The 23,483-nt window shown below is 44.4% G+C and overlaps 1 protein-coding gene and 1 pseudogene across 2 annotated transcripts in view; both read left to right on the top strand.

The window, feature by feature from the left end:
• The first annotated feature begins 3,484 nt into the window (after nt 1-3,484).
• On the top strand, nt 3,485-3,723 carry LOC139263596 (U2 spliceosomal RNA; annotated as a pseudogene).
• Nucleotides 3,724-6,270: 2,547 nt separating this feature from the next.
• The window catches only part of pdlim7 (PDZ and LIM domain 7), a 165,879-nt gene continuing 148,666 nt past the window's right edge, over nt 6,271-23,483 (top strand). For both annotated transcript variants that reach the window (XM_070878487.1, XM_070878486.1), the window contains exon 1: nt 6,271-6,573. In XM_070878487.1, coding sequence (XP_070734588.1) covers nt 6,478-6,573 — 96 coding nt within the window. In that variant the 5' untranslated portion in view covers nt 6,271-6,477. The remainder of the gene's footprint in view (nt 6,574-23,483) is intronic.

Genomic DNA, 23,483 nt, shown 5'->3' with positions numbered 1-23,483 from the left:
TGTCCACCAGCAACAACACCAAGCAGATTTAGCAGAACAAAAAAGTTTCGGCCAGTACTGTGCATAAAGTAACGTTAGTTTTGAGCAGAAATGTACAGGGCAGAACATACACGCCGGCTGCTGTGGCCCGACCTCAATTGACCCAGAGTCTGCCATCAACTGTTAATGCGAGGCAGTTAACACCCTGTTGGCACTGCGGAAGTGATCATCGGCCCCATCAATGCCGCTTTAAGCACTATGCGTGCAATGGTTGCAGAACAATGGGACACCTCCAACGAATGTGCAGGCAAGCTGCAAACCCTGCAAACCACCACGTTGCAGAGGAAGATCGATCTACAGTGGATCAGGCTGAATTGGAGACTCGTACTGAGGAGGCAGAAGTGTATGGGGTACACACGTTCACGATGAAATGCCCCCCAATAATGTTGAAAGTTGAACTGAACGTCATTCCAGTATCTATGGAGCTGGACACGGGGGCAAGTCAGTCCATAATGAGTAAAAAGGCCTTCGACAGGCTGTGGGGAAATAAGGCACACAGGCCCAAGCTCAGCCCCATTCACACCAAACTAAGGACTTACACCAAGGAACTAATTCCTGTAACTGGCAGTGCAGAAGTCAAAGTCTCCTACAACGGAGCAGTACACGAACTCCCGCTGTGGATTGTAGCAGAGGATGGCCCCACGTTGTTTGGCAGAAGCTGGCTGGGAAAAATCCGCTGGAACTGGACGACATCCGAGCGCTTTCGTCCGTCGACAACGCCTCATGTACCAAGGTTTTGAGCAAGTTCCCATCGTTATTCGAGCCAGGCATTGGAAGCTTCTCGGGGGCGAAAGTGCAAATCCATTTGTTTCCAGATATGCGACCCATCCACCACAAGGCTCGGGCGGTACCGTACATGTTGCGTGAAAAAGTGGAAATTGAGCTGGACAGGCTGCAGCGAGAAGGCATCATTGCGCCGGTGGAATTCAACGACTGGGCCAGTCCGATTGTCCTGGTACTCAAGGAGGATGGCACGGTTAGAATTTGCGGGCATTATAAAGTAACGATTAACCGTTTTTCACTGCAGGACCAGTACCGCTACCCAAGGCAGACGACCTATTTGCGACCCTGGCTGGAGGGAAGACGTTCACCACGTGGACCTGAACTCGGCAGGAGCTGGAGGAGTCTTTGAAAGGCCTCACCTGCATCTACAACCGATGCCCGTTCGGGATTCGGTCGGCCGTGGCGATCTTCCAGTGGAACATGGAGAGCCTGCTAAAGTAATTTCCTTGTACAGTGGTCTTCCAGGACGACATATTGGTTACAGGTCGGGACACCATGGAGCACTTGAAGAATCTGGAGGCGGTTCTTTGTCGGTTGGATCACGTGCGGCTCAGGTTGAAATGCTTGAAGTGTGTTTTCCTGGCACAGGACGTTGAATTCTTAGGAAGGAGAATCTCAGCAGACGGCATCAGACCCACCGAAGCCAAGATGGCGGCCATAAAGAACGCGCCGAGACCATAGAACGTGACAGAGCTGCGGTCGTTCCTGGGAATCCTTAACTATTTTGGTAATTTCCTACCTGGGTTAACCACCCTGCTAGAACCCCTGCATGCGCTACTGCGCAAGGAAGACGACTGGGTAAGGGGGATTTCACAAGAGGCTGCCTTTAAGAAAGCCAGAAATCTGTTGTGTTCTAACAAACTGCTTGTCCTGTATAACCCATGTAAACGATTAGTGCTAGCTTGAGATGCTTCGTCATAGGGGGTCGGGTGTGTGTTACAACAGGCTAACGAATCGGGGATTTTGCAACCGTTCGCTTATGCGTCCAAGAGTCTGTCCAAGGCCGAAAGGACCTACAGCATGGTTGAAAAAGAGGCTCTGGTGTGTGTTTACGGTGTAAAAAAAATGCACCAGTACTTATTTGGACTCAAGTTTGAGCTTGAAACTAACCACAAGCCGTTCATATCGTTGTTCTCTGAGAGCAAAGGGATTAATACCAATGCCTCTGCCCGCATCCAGAGGTGGGCGCTCACGCTGTCGGCATACAACTATGAAATCCACCACAGACTGGGCACAGAGAACTGCGCAGATGCTCTCAGTCGGCTACCATTGCCCACCACCGGGGTGGAAATGGCACAGCCAACGGACTTGCTCATGGTCATGGAGGCATTTGAGAACAAGAAGTCCCCCGTTACGGCCCGCCAGATCAGGACTGGACCAGCCAGGATCCTTTACTGTCCTCGGTAAAAAACTGTCTCCTCCATGGGAGCTGGTCCGGTGTCCCAGTGGAGATGCAGGAGGCGATTAAGCAGTTCCACAGACGCAAAGACGAGTTGTCCCTACAGGCTGACTGTCTATTGTTGGGCAATCGTGTGGTCTTGCCCAAGAAAGGCAGAGACACATTCATATGTGAACTGCACAACACCCACCCAGACATCGTAATGATGAAAGCCATAGCCAGATCCCATGTGTGGTGGCCCGGCATCAACAGATTTAGAGTCATGCGTGCGCCAGTGCAATACTTGTTCTCAGTTAAGCAATACACCGAGAGAGGCACCACTAAGTTTGTGGTCATGGCAATCCAAACCTTGGTTGAGGATCCATGTAAACTATGCAGGCCCATTCCTAGGCAAAATGTTTTTGATTGTCTGATGTCCTAGTCAGCAACAATCGGCCGTGCTTCACCAGTGCTGAATTCAAGGAATTCATGACCCGCAACGGGATCAAACATGTCACATCTTCCCCGTTCAAGCCCGCATCCAACGGCCAGGCAGAATGGGCAGTTCAGACCATCAAGGAAAGCTTGAAACGTGTGTCGGAAGGCTCCCTACAGACCCGGTTGTCCCGAGTGCTGCTCAGCTACCGCACCAGACCCCACTCTCTCACCGGGGTTCCCCCAGCTGAGCTGTTCTTGAAAAGGGCGCTCAAAACAAGGCTCTCTCTTGTTCACCCTGATCTCCATGATCATGTAGAGGGCAAGCAGAATCAACAAAGTGTGTACCATGACCGCGCAAATTTGTCACACGATATTGAGATCAATGATCCTGTGTTTGTGCTCAGTTATGGACATGGTCCCAAATGGTATGCTGGCATGATCACAGTCATAGAGGGGTGTAGGGTGTTTCAGGTCAAACTGAAAACTGATCAATGGGCAAACGCACAGAAAACATTTGGACCAAATCAAATTGCGGTTCACCAACAGCTACACATTGGGGTGGCTTGACCCATCCATCTCCACGGAGGTGTGTGGGGGACCTGACCCATCCACCTCCATGGCACGAACCTGGTATTGCAGTACTTCCAGGAATGGTGCAGTGGCTCTAGGCCTTTTGGCTAAGAGCATTGGCGCAGAGTGATCCTTGGCGTGTGCAAGGTGACCTCTGGCGTTTGTGATTTGACAAAGAATTGGAACGATTGGCTACGAATTTCAAAAAAAAAACCAGCTACACACAACCCGTCTGTGGAACTGCTTAATCGCCTCCTACATCTCCACTGGGACACAAAGGCTTCTCGGCCTTTTGGCTAAGATCATGCGTAACTGACCTGACAGGGGAGTAACCACCATAACCCCAAGGTGGTTCTCCCTGGATCAGGAAGGTATATGCTTGCTTTTTTGGAAATAGGAGGTGGGTGGGGTGGCTTGACCCATCCACCTCCACGGAGGTGTGTGGGGGGCCTGACCCATCCACCTCCATAGCACGAACCTGGTATTGCAGTACTTCCAGGAACGGTGCAGTGATTCTAGGCCTTTTGGCTAAGAGCATTGGCGCAGAGTGATCCTTGAATGGGCCCAAGGTGACCTCTGGCATTTGTGATTTGACAAAGAATTGGAACGATTGGCTACGAATTTAAAAAAAAAACAGCTACACACAACCCGAAGAGGACACCACCAACTTTGACCTTCCAACACACACACAAGTGGTAAGTGACATCATAGTTGACCACGAAACTGAACTCATCATCCCCAGCAGCCCGGCAAGGCCGGCTGCCCAACAGCCCAGTGAAGAACTGACCAACCCACCCACACCCACATTTGTACCGAGACGATCGACAAAGAATCGTAAAGCCCCAGGTCGTCTCACCTTGTAAATAAGTGTACCATTGACTTCACGGGGGAGTGATGTGTATTTAACTCTTTGTAACCTTCATGACACCTGACCACCAGAGGGCCCACCTGTTGGAGTCCCAAGCGCCGGAGGGACTGGAGTGCATCGTTACCCCCGGCAACCAAATTTTAATTTGATTTTATATGTTTTAAAGTTTAATTTTTTTAATTGCCGGATTTTTAGTGCCCCCCTCCCCTTTTATAGGGGGCACTTGTAAAATATATGGTTTTAATGCCCCCCCCCAAAAAAAAAATCACAAAAAAACCCCACAAAACAAAAAAAGAAACAAAAAACTTTTAAAAAGGGGGCAGTTAAGTGTCTGGCATGTCCCCCAGATCGGGGGGCACTTGATCTGACGTATATTTTGTTCCCCCCCCAAAAGAGTTGTTGGAGCACAGTATATAAGCAGGTCACCCGCGAGGTAGCAGCACTCTGGAACCTTATTAAAGGAGCTAAGGTCACACTTGCTTCTCGGCCTTTTGGCTAAGATCATGCGTAACTGACCTGACAGGGGAGTAACCACCATAACCCCAAGGTGGTTCTCCCTGGATCAGGAAAACATAGAAACATAGAAACATAGAAAATAGGTGCAGGAGTAGGCCATTCAGCCCTTCTAGCCTGCACCGCCATTCAATGAGTTCATGGCTGAACATGAAACTTCAGTACCCCCTTCCTGCTTTCTCGCCATAACCCTTGATCCCCCGAGTAGTAAGGACTTCATCTAACTCCCTTTTGAATATATTTAGTGAATTGGCCTCAACTACTTTCTGTGGTAGAGAATTCCACAGGTTCACCACTCTCTGGGTGAAGAAGTTTCTCCTCATCTCGGTCCTAAATGGCTTACCCCTTATCCTCAGACTGTGACCCCTGGTTCTGGACTTCCCCAACATTGGGAACATTCTTTCTGCATCTAACCTGTCTAAACCCGTCAGAATTTTAAACGTTTCTATGAGATCCCCTCTCATTCTTCTGAACTCCAGGAAGGTATATGCTTGCTTTTTTGGAAATAGGAGGTGGGTGCGGGGCCTGACCCATCCACCTCCATGGCACGAACCTGGTATTGCAGTACTTCCAGGAACGGTGCAGTGGCTCTAGGCCTTTTGGCTAAGAGCATTGGCGCAGAGTGATCCTTGAATGGGCCCAAGGTGACCTCTGGCGTTTGTGATTTGACAAAGAATTGGAACGATTGGCTACGAATTTCAAAAAAAAATTACACACAGTACTTAGCCCCAACATTTATTATGAGTGTAACAACTTTGTTATTCACCATATTTTATCTGGAATATATTTTCCTAATTTCTTTGGCCAATCTTTAGCTACACCAGATGGGTCTTTAGTTCTGCCTCTTTAGCTGGGATATGGTCGGGTGGCACGGATACATGTTTTATGTTTTGGAGGTAGACTCTAAAAGAGTTTTTTAGCTGGGATATGATCTCGGTGTACGTGTGCGCTGGTGTGTTTATTGGACACGCCTGTTAATGTTTATTACTCCTCGTTAAGACAGAGGCTGCTGGGTGTGACGTTTGTACCCAGTAGAAGCATTTTTTTTGGTGCTCGGTGAATGAGGTTAGGTGTTGTGGGAACTTGCAGTGTTTTGATCCGAGAGCAATCACCGGCCGTTTAGCAACAAACAATGCCGCTGCCCATCAAACGTTGCCTGTCCCCAGTTTTAGGTGCGCCCTTTTGCTGGGATTTTTGATGATGCAATGCTGCCCTGATGATGGGCCGTGTTGCAGCGCCGGCTCCTTGGAATTTCGCCGCAGGAAAGTTGGTCACCATTTCTCCTGCTTGATAAAAGTGAGATACAGGAAAACTGTTCAAATTAAAACTTTCGCACAACTAATGCACTGGCGATGGGAGTTTGACATTCTGTTGCTTGGCTGTTTTGTCAAGATGGGAACTCCCAGGACTTTAGGCAGTTTGCCGCAAATACTGCAGCAGTGTGAACTGTCCCCAGTAACCTTCCACAAACCCAGCAGCAACGCCAAGTGTTTCCAATTGCAAATATTGCTGGGCTTTATCTTCTCTTTTGGTTCAGTTTCTCGACGGAAAAAAAACTGGACGGGAAATGGCAGTGACGTGTGGTGTGGCGTTTGAATTCCCTGGCGTGAGTCATAAAAAGTGCTGAAATTGTTTGGTGTAGTTTTACACGCCTTATATAGGCTGGGAGTGCAGAGCTGTCATTCTCTGCAGAATAAAGTGAGTGGCTGGAGCCGCACGCATCTACCACCCACTTTCTCCCTTACTTCGCACGGGGATCGCGCTCCTTTATTCAATCTTCAATTTGCCTCCTGCACCTTCCCAACAAAAAAGTTTCCTGCTCCGGTCTTTAAACAAAAAAAGAAGCGATTTAAAAAAACTAATCAAACACAAATCCCCTCCAGCGACGATGGACTTGTACAAGGTTAGCCTGGAAGGACCGGCTCCGTGGGGTTTTAGACTACAGGGAGGAAAGGACTTCAACAAACCTTTAACCATGTCCAGGGTGAGCGAGAACAACCGGGGTGTCCAGATATTTCTTCCTCTCTCTCTACGTGTTACCTGTGTGGTGTGTGTGTGTGTTTAAGTTAATAGTGACTCAGGAAAAGGCTTGTGTTGCAAACAGTCATTCTGCGAGGACAAGAGATTGGAGCCCACCCATTAACTGCACGGATTTGAGCTTTGATAATGTTTGCAATCACTCCTCCAACTCTTGCAGAAAGTTCAAAGCACGCCCTGTAATGCAGTAAGGGCTGCAGTCGCTTCATGTTCCGAAGCGGAGCCTGGAGCTTCAATCGGTCCTGGTTCAGCTGTAACCCCGGTTCAGCTGTGACCCCCAGCAGGTCAGGCCATATGGGTTCACGCGTTAAATGCAAACCCGTGAAATCGGCCCTCAAGCGTTCTTTTTTCGTTTAAGAATCAACAACTGGCGGCGTTCCTCGCTTTGAAGGAACCCAAGGCATGTTGTGAATGTCACACGGGGTGGTAGTGTGATACAAAATGGTATCTTAAAATCCCAGTATTGAAAACGCATTCCAGAGTGATTCTTGCATATCAGGAATGCGAGGGGATTAGTAAAAGACTGAAGCTCCCAACTGTACTGAGGACTGGCGGTGTAAACCGATCCGGCCTTTTTGAGGAGACTGCCAGGACTCTCTTCCCTTCTCTTTGCACCAGCCAGATGAGCTCATTATCACCTAAAGTCCTGTTTAATTCGGGGCGAATCGCAAATATATTCCATCCGAGGCAAAAGTTTCTAGCGGAATTTTAAATGTGTTTGGTACTGTGTCGGTTTTATCTTCTTGAGTGTTAACCTGGTTATAACGATTCTTCAAGATTACAGCTTTAAATTATGGCGAAGTAAAAGTTTCCGTCTTTTAAGTTCCACCATTTAGTCTGCAGCATTAATTGTTGATGAAAAAATCTCAGCTTTCACAATGTTCTTGCTATAGAATCGCTGAAAAGCAAATATTTTCCCATTCACCCTGTTTTATTTCACAGAATAACTTGTAAAGTTCATTTTTGAAGAATGTTATCACCGTGCGGAAAAACTGAACCTTTTTATGCATAACGCTCTCTTAGCTGATCAATCCCCATAATCCTTTAAGTGTCGGGAAGATTCGTTCATCATTACCAGATATGGGCAAGAGTTTAAGCATTGGGAAGCAGAATAACAACTCCATATAGGTCTCCGAAATCACATTATTGAAAGGGTTTGTTCTTGTGTTTATGGTCCTTCCATATTTGTACAAGTCCCATTTATGTGCTTGGTTTTTTATTAACTTATTTCAGTCTAAGGTGTATTTGGTCTACTTTGACTTTTGAACCATTACTCCTATATTAGCGCAATGATTTAAGTTTTGGAATTTTGATTTAATTGAAGTCTATAAGTCTTCCAGTCAGGAAAGCATTTTATAATTGTGTAATACAACCAGAAATTGGACTGTTGGAACAGCCTAATGTGGTCCTTCAGTGGTATCAAAAAGCAGCGTATTAAAAACACATTCCAGTCTCTCATCACGTTATACAGAAGGTGTCTTCCTCCCCCTCCCCCGCCCTCTGCCTCCTTCTCCTCACCACGCCCTCTGCCCCTCCCTTCACCTCACCTCACTACGCCCTCTGCCCCCTCCCTTCACCTCACTATGCCCTCTGCCCCCTCCCTTCACCTCACTACGCCCTCTGCCCCCTCCCCAACCTTGGCCCCTCCCCTTGCCCCCCCGACCTCTGGCCTCGCCCCATCGGCTCCTCCCCTCGCCTGCCCCGACCTCTGGCCCCGCGCCCGTCCTCCCCCGCGCCCCTTCTCCCCAACGCTCGCACCATCCTTTCTCTATCCTCTTCTCCCCTCACCTCGTGCCTTCTTTCTGTCTCCCCTTGCCCCACCTTCTTAAATAGATATTTTATGAATTTAAGCATTAAAGGTAATATGTAAATAATAAGTACATCAGATTCGCCACAGAACATGACAGTTGGTGAGGCAATGGAGGAGAATGTACTTGGTCGGAGGTGAATATTAGTGCAAATTGTATAAGATCTAGTGAACTAACCGACTTGATGGGCAATATGGCCTTTTTCTCCAAATATTTTCTTAGGCAATTGCCATTTCCCTACTGTGAAGAACTGTTTGTCCTTGGCGGTAATTTGTGCCAGATGATCCATGTTTTGTAGTGAATTTAAATTCCTCAGAGATGCATTAAACTAAACAGCAAAGAGATTATGAAACAAAACAATAAAAAAATACACTTCTAGAATATTGGCAAAAATTCACATATGAAATATTGGCAAGAATTTCTCTAAGGACTTTATTCGGACAAAATAATTTCAGTTTGTGTGGTGCTTTCCAAAGCCTTTTATATTAAAAAAATTGAGAGGAGCTAATATGACTTAATTTTGGCATTGGAGAAAAAAATAATTTAAATGGTAATGGAAGTGCTATTAATGAATAACAATATCATGCAGTAATTGGTAATGTGATTGGCCTGAACTAACAAGTGATGACTTAAGTCATTCTTTGAGCCAACAAATGCTCCGGTGCGGATTTTAAAAGCAAAATATCTGAGATTAGAGTTCCATTGCAATCCAATAAAAAGGGAAATTGAACCAATAGTTGGGCCAACAGCTTGTTCGCTATGTGAAACATGTTAAAACAAAATCACCCTAGGCTGACAACCAGTTACAGCATGTGAGTTGTGTCTCAATATGAAAAGTCCAGGATCCATTTGTGCTGAACAACCGTTTCTTTCCCAGGAGTAGTTTGCTAATGTATTGTGCAATCTGTTTAAGGATTATTAATTTTTTTTGGAATGTTGGGAACAGAAAAGATAAAATTTGAGGCCTGTTATTAATAATAATCATGTCCTAATGTAAATGAGCTGTAGCTAAGACTAGTTATTACAATATATGGCGCCAATAGTGTGTCATGCCCTAAATCACTTGATGGTTGGCAGTCAGAATACTTAAATGGAAAGCTATCCATTGCAAGTCTTTTTATTTAAAAAAAAATCTGGTCTCTTCCATTGCAGAGTAACTTTAAAAATCTCTGTTTTTTAAAAAGAATATGCCAGCATAAATTGTGACTTCAGCTGTTAGATATTTTGGCCATGCTCCAATACACATAGTAATACCCCGAGGCAAATTAATTCATCATGAGCACTAAAATGATAAATTCCAGACAGTATGCAATGACAGAACTCCTACAAGGGTTTGACTTGATGATTCAGATCCATTTCTGCACGTGAAGCCATATTACTCAACATAATCGATGAGTGCACCTCAACAAACATGTCCATATGAGGTAAAATTTAAATACATATACAGTACATACCATCCACTCGTAACCTTTTCAGCACTATTTTAGGTTAATCGAACTTGTACAAATTTATAGTCCAGGTTTGCAGAAAGCCACATATCCAAATTAGCCAATGACACAAAGATAGGTGGCATTGTAGACAAAAGCATACAATTACAAAGGGATATTGATAGATTAAGTGAATGGGCAAAACTGTGCTAATGGATTTAGATGTAGGAAAATGTGATGTCATCCACTTTGGACCTAAAAAGGATAGAACAGGCTACTTTCTAAATGGTGAAAAGCTAAAAACCTAGGAGTCCAGATACATAAAATGTGAACAGGTACAGAAAATAAGCAAAAAGGCTAATGGAATGCTGCCCTTTATATCTAGAGAATGAGAATACAACGGGGTAGAAGTTATGCTGCAGTTATAAAAGCCCTGGTTAGACTACACCTGGAGTACTGTGAGCAGTTCTGGGCAACACTCCTTAGGAAGGATGTATTGGCCTTGGAGTGAGTGCAGTGTAGGTTTACCAGAATTATACCTCCAAGGGTTAAATTATGAGGTGAGATTACACAAATTAGGGTTGTATTCCCTAGAATTTAGAAGATTAAGTTTTGATTTTATCAATGTTTTCAGGTAGGGTAGATAAGAGAGAAACTATTCCCGCTAGTTGGGGATTCCAGGGCTAGGGGGCATAGTCTAAAGATTAGAGTCAGACCGTTCAGGAGTGAAATTGGGAAACACTTCTACACACACCAAGGGCTCCAGTTTCGGACCCCCTGCTAGAATGGCGCACATCAGAGAGGCCCGCCTAATTTGTGGAACAGAAATTGCGCCGAATACTTACCTCGCGATTCTCGGATATATGACGGGCCTTTTCCAGCTTGGCGTAGCAGGAGCTGCTGGGGGTGGAGCTACAGCCCTGCGCCAAAGAGAGTGCCGGCAGCTGCACGCGTGCACAGTGGAGGCTGCGCGCATGTGCAGTAGCTCCTGGCCCTCCCAGCGCGTCCTGTCTCTGGGCGACAACCTTATCCCTGGCCAAAGAGACTTCGCCCCTATCCCGGGCCGAGTGGCCTGATTGCCCTTACCTCTTCGGTGGCGGGGCCCACCCGACCGGCATCTCCTCTGGGGTGGGTCCCACCCGAACTCTTCCTCGGGGGCGGGCCCCGTCTGAGCTCCTCGGCGGCGGCCGGACCCACCCAAGCACCTTGGTGGCGGGGCCCGCCCAACCAGCAGCTCGTCGGGGGTGGGCCCTGCCCAAGCAGCTCTTTAAAAGGCTGTTGGAGGGCTCCCGGTGCTGCAGTAGGTGAGTAGAAACTTTACATTTTTTATTTATTGACTTTTTAATTTTTTTTTGATTGTTTGATTTATTGATTTATTTATCATTTATTATTGATGATGGCTCTATATTGGTAAAAGTGAAGTGTTTAATGCTTTGGAAAATCCCCTAACTTCCCTTCTTCCCCCCCCCCCATCTCTCGCTACCTGTGCCTAATTTATAAAGTTTAGGCAAGGTTTTTCTGAACGTACAAAAATTGACACTTACTCCGTTCTAAGTTAGTTTGGAGTAACTTTTCGCTGCCTAAACTTGCAAAAAAAACTGTTCTAAAACAAACCTATTCTAACTAACTAGAATTGGAGCAAACTAAATGCCGAGAATTGCAATTTCTAAGATGCTCCATACTAAACTAGTTGCTCCAAAAAATAGGAGCAACTCGAGTCGAAACTTGAGCCCAAAGGGTGGTACCTGTAGAAGTTTGGAACTCTCTTCCGCAAACAGCAATTGATGCTAGATCTTTTAGAAAATAATAATTAGGGACAAAATTAAGTCATTTGGACAACTGTTTTAATTAAGGAAAGCCAGCACATATTTGTTGAAGGCAAATCATGTTTAACCAACTTGATTGAGTTTTTTGATGAGGTAACAGGATTGATGATGTGGCAAAGGCATTTGAAAGTGCCACATAATAGACTTGCCAGCAAAGTTGAAGCCCATTTAATAAAGGGAACAGTGGCTAAATTGGCTAAGTGACAGGAAACACAAGAGTAGTGGTGAATGGTTGTTTTTTTGGACTGGAAGAAGGTTTATAGAGGTGCTCCCCAGGGGTTGGTACTAGGACCACTGCTTTTCTTAATATGACTTGGACTTGGGTGTAAATTTCAAATTTACAGATGACACAAAACTTGGAAGTCTAGTGAACAGAGAGAAGGATAGTGATAGACCTTCAAGAGGATATAGACAAACTGGTGGAATGGGCAGACACCTGTCAGATGAAATTTAATGCAGAAAAGTGCGAAGTGATGCGTTTTGGTAGGAAGAACGAGATGAGGCAATATAAACTAAACGGTACAGTTCTAAAGGGGATGTTTGATCAGAGAGACCTGGGAGAATATGTGCACAAATCATTGAGAAAGTGGTTACAAAACTTGTTTCATAAATAGAGGCATAGAGTACAAAAGCAAAGAAGTTATGATGAATCTTTATAAAACACTAGTTTGGCCTCAACTGGAGTACTGTGTCCAATTCTGGGCACCATATTTTAGGAAGGATGTGAAGGCCTTTAGAGAGGGTGAGAAAGATTTACAAGAATGTTTCCAGGGATGAGGGACTTCAGTTACGTGGGTAGACCAGAGAAGCTGTGGTTGTTTTTCTAGGAGCAGAGAAGGTTGAGAGAAGATTTGATAATGTGTTCAAAATCATGAGGGGTCTAAACAGAGTAGATAGAGAAAAACTGTTCTGATTGGCAGAAGGGTTGAGCACCAGAGGATGCAAATTTAAGGTGATTGGCAAAAGAAACAAAGGTGACATGAGGAAAAACTTTTTACGCAGCTGGGGTAAGGCACTTTGGCTGGGGAAGGGATGCACTTGTGCTAGGGTAAAGCACTTTGGCTTAGGATTTGGAATGCACTGCCTGAAAGGGTGTAGAGGCAGACTCAATCGTGGCTTTCAAAAGGGAATTGGATAAGTACCTGAAGAAGAAAAAAAATGCAAGGCTACCGGGAGAGAGAGGAGGGGCGGGGTGGGGAGGTGGAGAGTGGGATTAGCTGCTCTTGCAGAGAACCGGCACAGGAATGGCCATCTATGTTGTAACCATTCTATGAGATCAATTGTTAATTTTAAATCTGATAGACTTCTATTAACCAAAACTATGAAGGGATATGGGGCAAAGGCGGCTATATGGAGTTGGGTCGCAGATCAGCCATGATCTCATTGAATGGCGGAACAGACTTGAGGGGCTAAATGGCCTACGTCTGTTCCTATGTTCCTATTTTGATCATGGATGGCAGAGCCTTTGCTGTGTGCTTGTTTTGTGCAGATTCAATAATAATGTTGAATTTGTATGAACAGTGTAACAGTTTTATGTAGGATATTTAATATTTTCAGTAGGATAGTTAACTGACTTTTAACAACTTTTCATTGCCAACCTTTTCTCTCTTTCCACACTTTTCCCTTAACTGTTTAATCTCCAGTACCAGACTTTAATCCACCAATAGCTTCCAGTGTAACTGATTGTTTAGTAGTAGCATGGATAATTCGCCCCTGAATTTCCTCCTTCATTGCTCACTGCCCTCTTGGTTAACTCCAGCTAAGTTTGTGAAATTTTCCATCACTGCTGTACATGCTGCTGTTGCCACCACCTCCTTCAGTACCAACTTTGTAACAACACTGTAATGTACAAAAATTATGTTGTGCTGGGAGTGCATGGTGCCATTCCCTTTCATCTACTGAGGCTGAGCACTCCGCCGACCCATACAGACTTGCTTTCTACTCTGTTTTCCTGTAATATAAAGGGGTATCCAATTCAACTGTGAATCACAAGAAAATGACTATCAAAGTAGTAAACCTCTCCAATAAAGAGTCACTTAAATAAAAAGTAAAAAAAAAAACTTTGGATATCCGAATATGTAGGGTGTCTTGTGTGCCCCGTGTCTTTATGACTCTCCCTTGAGTCGACCTGTGCTTTAAAACTACCCAGTTTGGGTTGTTTCCCTTTGGACGGCAGGAGCTTTTGTCAATAGTTCCTACCTAGCCCACAGAGAGAGAGAGAGAGAGAGAGAGAGAGAGAGCGAGAACAAGAACAAGAACAAGATCAGATAGGTCTTCTCATGTCTGTGCAGCGTCCCCAGCGGGATTACTGTGTAACCCGGCCATGAGCGGATGCCGCCCAGTTGGTCTTCCAAATTATACCGCGAACCACAAGCCCCACAACCTCCAAATTCGGACTCGAGGAGTTACTAACTCCAAGTGTGAGTTACAGAACCCACACACATAAACACATGTTAGCCTGCGTCTTGGACACTTGCAGTTCCTCAGCAGCCAAACATGCTGGCGGTCTTGGAGATTTCCAGAGATGTATGCTGGATATAATTATCAGCCCTTGTCGTGATTCACGCGGTCCCGGGTCTGTTCAACTCTAAAGACAAAACCGTGCCTAACAGAGGTATGTGATGAGGCCTAGAAAGTTACGTTCGGGCGGTATGGTGAGGCACTTACTTCAGGCGTTCCTGGAGAGTTGACAGATGCCTAACCACATGGGGAACCCCGTTCCAGATGGTAGAGAAAAGTAATCACTGAATCCTCCAAAGTTCAGCATCTTTATACCCCGTATAACACACACAACTGGCTGGGCGATTCCTGGTTACCATGGTCGCAGAGATGCTAATTGGTCTTCCTGGTGATGTCTCTGTCCTGGATTGGTCATCTTGATGAAAATAATGGTAGGCCATTTGTAGATGAGCAGTTCTCGAAGTGCTAACTGTTGTTGAGTTCTTGACTGCTCCTTCATTGAAAGAGTCCAGAGGTGTTATATTTGGCCTACAAACCTCATTGTCCATCCAGACATATCAGCTCCATGGACAAAAGGTGTTTTTCCACAAATCTCACAAAGTTTGAAATGAAAAGGCCTCTGCCTTTCATGAGTCAGTCTTGAGACTAATCCCATGGCAACCCAAAAGACAGACAGCTCCTGCTATATTTCACAGAAACCAAAAATCAGTACTTTTTAAAGTCCAAAAGTCCAAACTCCATTTTGAAACGTAGCCCATGTGCGTCTCCATTTTAAAAGGGTTCAGATCCATTTTAAAAGTCCAAAAGTCCTTCCGGCCCATACACACACTGGTGCTGGCACCAGCCAAATCCTACAATATACATAATCTCAATTGATCAGGTTAGCTCTGTTGCTCACAATTGGACCTATAGAAGTGTACAGAACAGAAGGTGGCCATTTTGCCCAGTATCTCTGCCAGAGCAATCCAAAACGAATTCCTGTTCTAATGCATAATCTTCCGCTGTTTAAAATAAGGATGCGTCTATTTGTACTTGCTGAATTGCAGCCGATTCTCTAATTGTCTCTCCATTGTCAAATGACCTATTGCTGATTGGTTCCCTTGGAGGATAAGCCACACCCTGAAGTTTCTCTGGAATGTATGAATGGAATCCCCCAGCCTAACTTTGCACATTGGAACATGATCCAATTTGACTTCAGTCAGAAAGGACACATCGCTTCCCCAGTCAAAGTGCCTTACCCCGGTGCCTTACCTTACCCCCCACCCCCCCACCATAGACGGGGCATTGTGTGTAGATTGTTAACAGGTTTATTGGGTATGAAGTGAATAGTGACAGCCTTGTGACTTCTGGATTTCATCCACTCCAATGATGTCCCTTGTAAGGGTTTCTAAGAACATGATCCGTCTTCCGAGTTCTCTTCCCCTCCGCGCCCCCCCTCCCGATTTCCCCCAACCCTCCACCCACCCACCCCTTCCCCACAGTCTCTCTCTCTCTCTCTCTCCACCCCCAGTCTTTCACTCGCTTGCTCTCTCTGTTCCCCGCCCCCCGCCTGTCTCTTCGCCTCCCCGCCCCCCCACCCCTCCAAGTCTCAGTCTCTCTCTCTCTCTCTCTCTCTTTCCCTACCCCACCCAACCCCCTCCCCTCCCCTGTCTCTCTCTCTTCCACTCCCCTCTCGGCTGCCCGCTGCTTCTCCAGCCCTGCTCTCGGCCGAGCGCTGCTTCTCTCCCTGCCGTCGCTCTCAGCTGCCCATGGGCCCTCTTGTGGCCAGATAGATCGGAGGCTCGACACTGTCCACGCCTCGGAACTGCAGTGGGGGAAACATGGTGTTGCAGGGCTGCTCGGCGGCTCGGCACAGTGGAGGCAACGTGGTGGACGGATTGGTGGATGGGTGCATGCGCAGAAAAGGGTTTGTGTAAATTGCGCTGCGGGGGTGGGGGGGCAGCGGAGTTGGGGACTATTTGTCTTAACTCGCTTCTGTGCATGCGTCAGGAGACTTAATACAAATAGTTACTCAGTTAAAATAATAAAAGTTACCATGGTCTCTGCCACAGCTACTCCCTGTGGCAGAACATTTCAGCCGCTCTCTTGTGTAACGACATTTCTCCTAATCCCTTTCCTCACTCCTTTAGTGACAGCCTTAAACTGATGACTCCCCATCCAGCGGAAATAGTGTTACCCTATTCACTCTATCAGAAACCGTCATAATTTAAAAAAACCTTAATTACATCTCCACTTGCTCCCTTCTGCTCCATGGAAAAATCCAAGCATCTTGAGTTTGTCCTGAGAACCATAGTCTCAATCTATGCTGAATGCTCTTTATGGCCTTAATGTCCTTTTGGTAATGGGAAGCCCCAAACTGTATATAGTTGTCTAACCAATGCTTTATATAAATTACTTTATTCTTGTGCTCAATGCATCTATTGATAAAACCCCAAAATGCTATGCTTTTTTATGGCTTTATTGCACTTTCAAGGATTTATGTATTTGGATCCATAGGCTTCTGTTAATTCACATGTTTTTAGTCTTTCCATTAAATGTATGCTTCCATTCCTTGTATTTAATTCCAGAATGTATTACTTCATACTTATTTACATTAAATTATATTTACCGCCGAACTGTCCATTCTGCCATCCAGTCTATATCTTCCTGAAATCCTTTACAGTCCTCGCTGTTTGCTAATCTGCTACTTTTGTGTTGTCAGGTAATTGAGATTGTGCTCCTTTTTTCAAAGTGCAAATCGTCCCTATATACTGAGAATAAAAGTGGGTCCAGCACTGACCATTGACATCTGCCAACTCTAATTCTTCTCCGATTCTAGCAACACACTTTTGGCCAAAATCTCTTTCCTATCTATCAACCAACTTTCTATACATGCTGCCAAATTTCCTGTATTTCTTTATTTCTCCAATCAGTCACATCTTCAAAAACTTAAATTTGTCAAACACAACTTGCCTTTAACAAATCACTGCTGCCTGTCCTTGACTTAAGCCATGCATTTCTAAATGTTCACGTATTTTATCTTAAATTATGGATCTAAGCGTTTCCCCACCACTAACATTCAACAAACTGACCCTATTGTTGCTCAGTTTATGCCTCTTCTTTCTTGAACAAAGGCACTATATTAGTTACTCTCCAGACCCATATAAAGAGGTTAAGAGATTCTCCAGGAAAACAGAATATCTTCATCCTTTAAACTGACCTCTGAATCCACACATTTTTTACCGAGCAACATGTGGATTTTCTAACCTTAGAGATCTACAGTTCAACAGAAAAATAATATATTGTGTTTTACATGGTATAATGTCCTGTCCTCTTGTGAGCAGTGTTACAGGAAATTTGCTAATCTATGTCAATGTATGCCAGATGTCACTGTTACAAATGCCAAACAATTGGTGCTTTTTCCTTTTGAAAAAATATTTAATGCTTTTCTCAACATTTTACAATTTACAGAAATTTCATAACAAAACAGTAAAATTGAATGACCTGAGTGTTCATTAACAGCAGAACATCATTCAACTGACCACCACCTACTTCCTAGAGCAATACCAACAACAACTTGCATTTATATAGCACCTTTTTAATATAGTAAAACATCCCAAGGCGCTTCGTGGGAGCATTAGCAGCCAAAATTTGACAGAGCTACATAAGGGGATATTTGGACAGGTCGGGGTAGGTTTTAAGGAGCATCTTAAAGGAGAGAGAAGTAGACAGGCGGAGAGGTTTAGAGAGGGGATTCCAGTGCTTGAGGTCGAGATAGTTGAAGGCACGGCCACCAATGTGGGGCGAAGGAAATTGGGAGGCATGAGAGACGAGAATTCGAGGATTGTCGATATCTTGGAGGGTTGTAGGGCTGGAGTGTGTTAGAGACAGGCAGGGTTGAGGCAATGGAGGAATATTAAGGATAGGAATTTAAAATTTGAGGCATTGCTGGATCAGCAGTCAATGTAGGTCAGTGAGCACAGGAGTGATAGGAAAACAGGATTTGGTGCGTGTTAAGATACGGCAGAAAAGTTTTGGTGAGCGCAAGTTTATGGAGAGTGGAAGATGGGAGGCTGGCTGGAGAGCATTGCAATAGTTGAGTCTGGAGGTAACAAAGGCATGGATGAGGGTTTGAGCAGTAGATGGGCAATGTTACGAAGCTGGAGGTAGGTGGTCTTGGTGATGGAGAGGATTTGGGGTCGGAAGCTCAGTCAAATAGAATGCTAAGGTTGCAAATAGTCTTGTTCGGCCTCAAACAGTAGCCAGTGAGGAGGATAGAATCGGCGGCTAGGGAATGGAGTTTGTTGCAGGGGCCAAAGATAATGGCTTTGGTCTTCCCCAATATTTAATTGTGGGAAATTTCTGCTCATCGAATACTTGATGTCTGCAAGTAACGTATCATAGGCAGTAGAGGGATAGAGAAAGAGATCTCTTATAAACAAAAATGGGAAACATCTGGTTTATTAAGATCATGGCAAGATTAAATGCTCAATACAAATATTGCACACAAGATTTTCACTGTTCCACTGCAGAACTATTTTGATATGCAAACTTGAGTCCATTTTGTTGTATAGATTGATAGTACCAAGGAAATATATTTAAAAAATGCATTGCTTAGATTTGGCAGAGCTTAGTTGTTTTGACTGTGTGATATATGGCAACAGTTAGTTAGACTTTCACACAATCTGAGTTTTTTGTTTTACTGCAAAATTTGTAGCTGAATCTGGCAGTAGAGAAAATGTAAATATCTGTCCAATGTTTTTATATTTGTTTGTGGGATGCGGGCGATGCTACATTTAGTGTTCAAACATAGTTACGCTGAGAAGGTAGGGGAGGATATGGAGTCAAGCAGTCAGGGCATTGATCAAAAGAATTGCTTTGTCCTGCATAATGATCTTGAGTGTTGCAGCTGTATCCATCTAGGTGAGCAGTGACTATTCCATCATACTACTGTCCTGAGTCCTGTGGATGGTGGAGATGCATTGAGGAGCCTCTAATGGGAGCACCCAGCCTCTGGCCCGCTCTTGTAACCACTTTTGAAGTGTAGGCATGATTGGTGCAAAGAAAAACTTCGGTCCCACATGTTGCAAGCATACCATTTAGATTGGGTGTTCTGCAAGCATCAAATGTCAGAGTACCCAGCCTCTGCCCTATTCTTTAAGCCATGCTGTTGATATGGCTGGTCTGCTTAAGCTGCTGGACAACCTCAAAATGTTGATGCTGGGGGACTTGGCAATAGTGGTGGTTTTGAAGGTCATGGGGAGATGGCTGGGCTTTCTCCTGTTCAAGATGATCATTAACCAGCACTTCTGTGGTGCAATTGTTGCCTGGCATGAATGGAATTGAACACTGAAACTGCAAACACCCCATTGCTGATCTTATGGCAGAGGTCACGGATGAAGCAGCTAAAGCTGGTTCTATGCATCTTGTCCTGTTCTGGGCAGGAATTGTGGATAAATGTCTCAGATCAATAATGGAAATACACAATCTCAGAAATCAAACTTCAATTTGTCGATTAATATTTCCATTGGTATTTGTGCATAGCAGGTAGGCAGTAGAGGTTTCGTCATTCAGATTTTAGGGAAAGATTTTATTTTGCTAGTTGGGATTGATGTGGTTTTATTAATTGAGTGCTTCATACTCCTAGTAATGACAGTTTAAAAAATGGCTTGTATATGTGTCCTCCCTTTGTTCTCCTTCCCTATTGCACAACATTTGACCCAAACTGGCTGCTGTTTGTGTACAGAAAAATTGAGCGTGTTGTGTTGTGAATATGCATCATTCAACTGAGTAGACATGTTTTATTATTATATGGCTTATGTGGACACGTTGGGTAAACACGAGTTGTATATTAGTTTGTCCTTGAGTTAAACAGTCAAATTTGGCATTGTTTCCTGTGGAGAACAGTTTAATCATCCTGCAGCAATGGAACTATGGCTCATGGGCTAGGCCTGCTGAAATCTTAAAAGCACTCTTGCAGTTCATACCTAGTGTAATACTTGTGCATTACTAAACAGGGTATGTTCCATTTTGTACAGATATGGCTGACCTGATGGCTTAATGTGAAAATAAAGCTTAATGTTGAAACTGATTAATTTGTTCTGGTGGGGCCATTTGCATGTTTTATGGACCATTGTTTGATTAAGATCATTTCCTCCAGGGATAATTCTTTTCTTGGAATTGCAGCTCTATCATCTGCATAAAGAGAAATAAACAAAGCTGAAAGCATTTTGAAGTCATAGCACGACTGTTATAGAGCTTTTACATTGATAGTAAACCGATGCTAAAATATATGGTACAAAGACAGATGCAAAATACTGTACTACGGATGCTGGAATCTGAAATTAAAAAGTGAAGCGATTTCCAGCATTTTCTGTTTTTATTATAAATGGTACAAAGACAGGATTGTTTTCGACAAGATTTTGAATGCTACCCTTTTTGGTGTACCTGTAGCTGTTTTTGTTGTAATTCTTTGGGACGAATGTCTCTGTTTTTGTCTGTGATATCTTGCTAATAAGCAAAGGGAGTAAAGGAGATGGCTTACAATTTTGTTGGAGCAAAGCTGACTTGAGCATCTGGCACCAAATACATAAATTTGGGTTCATTTTAAATGTCCTTTTTTCCTACACACACTCAACCAAGCTTAGCTCACTGCAGTGTAGATCAGGCTTTGTCCCTTAAGCGTCAACATGCACGCCAGACAGTACCAATTTTACTCCACACATTTGGGGTGAAATTCAAATTCAAAATGGACGGTAGAAGATCGACCGCCCCTTATACATCCATTGAAATGTGTGAATCTTTTTTTTTCTTGCCTCCTATTGAGTAAGCACAATGTCTCCTGCTTGATGCCGTGCCACACTTTGTACCGCGTCTGAAATCATGCAATATTATCGCTTTTTGAGGCAATAATCTGTGGCAAATAAAGTAGGGTTTCCTAGTCTGCAGAATGTGGTGTTCAAACAAGTCATTCAAGGTAGACTGTTTGTTTATATAAAATAAGGAAAAAAATAACCATCCTAACCATTGAATTACTGATATTTTGTTTATTTAGAAACTAGCTTAAAGGTAGATCTCCCATCTCTGAGAAAATGTTTTCTTACTTTACAAGTACAAAATAAAGGCCCGGATTTTGCAGTCGGTATGGCAACGTACTCTTCTGTTACCATACCGCTTTTTGAAATCCACCGCAAGTTTGGATTTCCGCATGTGCAAAATCCGGAACATGAGATCTGTCATCGTTGACAGGCCATCTGCACGGGCAACAAAAAAGCAATTGCTAGCGGAGCGTGTGACCAGCAATTGCAGATGGAAATGTTACGGTTGATGCAAACAGGCACAGGGCCTGTTTGTATTAGCATAAGGGAATTTTTCAGGCACAATTGAAACATTTTCATATGTAAATTATCTACCAATACTGAATCAAATGAGTTTCTGCAAATATTAGCCCGGATTAGAATTTTAATGTCTAAAATTATCAAAAAAATAAATTTGTAATGAGGTTGGTGGAATAAAGCTTACTTACAATTTACACAATTGGAAGTTAATTCATAACTGGATCAGATTCTGGGATTTAATTGCATCTCATTACGGGATTGCTTTTGGAAATGATTAAAATGGAATTCTGCTTTGTGATTAGAGGACCAGGCCCATATGATCCGAGGTAAGCTTCCTCACCACCTGGGTCCATGGCCATTATGCTGCCCTCCGCCTCGCAGCTTCAGACTGCAAGTTTTAGCAGACTCGCCGCCAGCAGGTAGGTACATAGAAACATAGAAAATAGGTGCAGGAGTAGGCCATTTGGCCCTTCGAGCCTGCACCACCATTCAATGAGTTCATGGCTGAACATGCAACTTCAGTACCCCATTCCTGCTTTCTCGCCATACCCCTTGATCCCCCTAGTAGTAAGGACGACATCTAACTCCTTCTTGAATATATTCAGTGAATTGGCCTCAACAACTTTCTGTGGTAGAGAATTCCACAGGTTCACCACTCTCTGGGTGAAGAAGTTTCTTCTCATCTCGGTCCTAAATGGCTTACGCCTTATCCTTAGGCTGTGACCCCTGGTTCTGGACTTCCCCAACATTGGGAACATTCTTCCTGCATCTACAATGTCTAAACCCGTCAGAATTTTAAACGTTTCCATGAGATCCCCTCTCATTCTTCTGAACTCCAGTGAATACAAGCCCAGTTGATCCAATCTTTCTTGATATGTCAGACCCACCATCCCGGGAATCAGTCTGGTGAACCTTCGCTGCACTCCCTCAATAGCAAGAACATCCTTCAAGTTAGGAGACCAAAACTGTACACAATACTCCAGGTGTGGCTTCACCAAGGCCCTGTACAACTGTAGCAACACCTCCCTGCCCCTGTACTCAAATCCCCTCGCTATGAAGGCCAACATGCCGTTTACTTTCTTAACCGCCTGCTGTATCTGCATGTCAACCTTCAATGACTGATGTACCATGACACCCAGGTCTCGTTGCACCTCCCCTTTTCCTAATCTGTCGCCATTCAGATAATCTGTCTCTCTGTTTTTAACCACCAAAGTGGATAACCTCACATTTATACACATTATACTTCATCTGCCATGCATTTGCCCACTCACCTAACCTATCCAAGTCACTCTGCAGCCTCATAGCATCCTCCTCACAGCTCACACTGCCACCCAATTTGGTGTCATCTGCAAATTTGAAGATACTACATTTAATTCCCTCGTCTAAATCATTAATGTACAAAGTAAACAGCTGGGGCCCCAGCACAGAACCTTGTGGTACCCCACTAGTCACTGCCTGCCATTCTGGAAAGTACCCATTTACTCCTACTCTTTGCTTCCTGCCTGACAACCAGTTCTCAATCCACGTCAGCACACTACCTCCAATCCCATGTGCTCTAACTTTGCACATTACTCTGTTGTGTGGGACCTTGTCGAAAGCCTTCTGAAAGTCCAAATACACCACATCAACTGGTTCTCCCTTGTCCACTCTACTGGAAACATCCTCAAAAAATTCCAGAAGATTTGTCAAGCATGATTTCCCTTTCACAAATCCATGCTGACTTGGACCTATCATGTCACCTCTTTCCAAATGTGCTGCTATGACATCCTTAATAATTGATTCCATCATTTTACCCACTACCGATGTCGGGCTGACCGGTCTATAATTCCCTGTTTTCTCTCTTTCCTCCTTTTTTAAAAAGTGGGGTTACATTGGCTACCCTCCACTTCATAGGAACTGATCCAGAGTCGATGGAATGTTGGAAAATGACTGTCAATGCATCTGCTATTTTCAAGGCCACCTCCTCAAGTACTCTGGGATGCAGACCATCAGGCCCTGGGGATTTATCGGCCTTCAGTCC

Source organism: Pristiophorus japonicus, chromosome 4 (assembly GCF_044704955.1).
Source record: "Pristiophorus japonicus isolate sPriJap1 chromosome 4, sPriJap1.hap1, whole genome shotgun sequence".
Classification (NCBI taxonomy): Eukaryota; Metazoa; Chordata; class Chondrichthyes; family Pristiophoridae; genus Pristiophorus; species Pristiophorus japonicus.
This window is presented reverse-complemented; position numbering and strand designations above follow the sequence as displayed.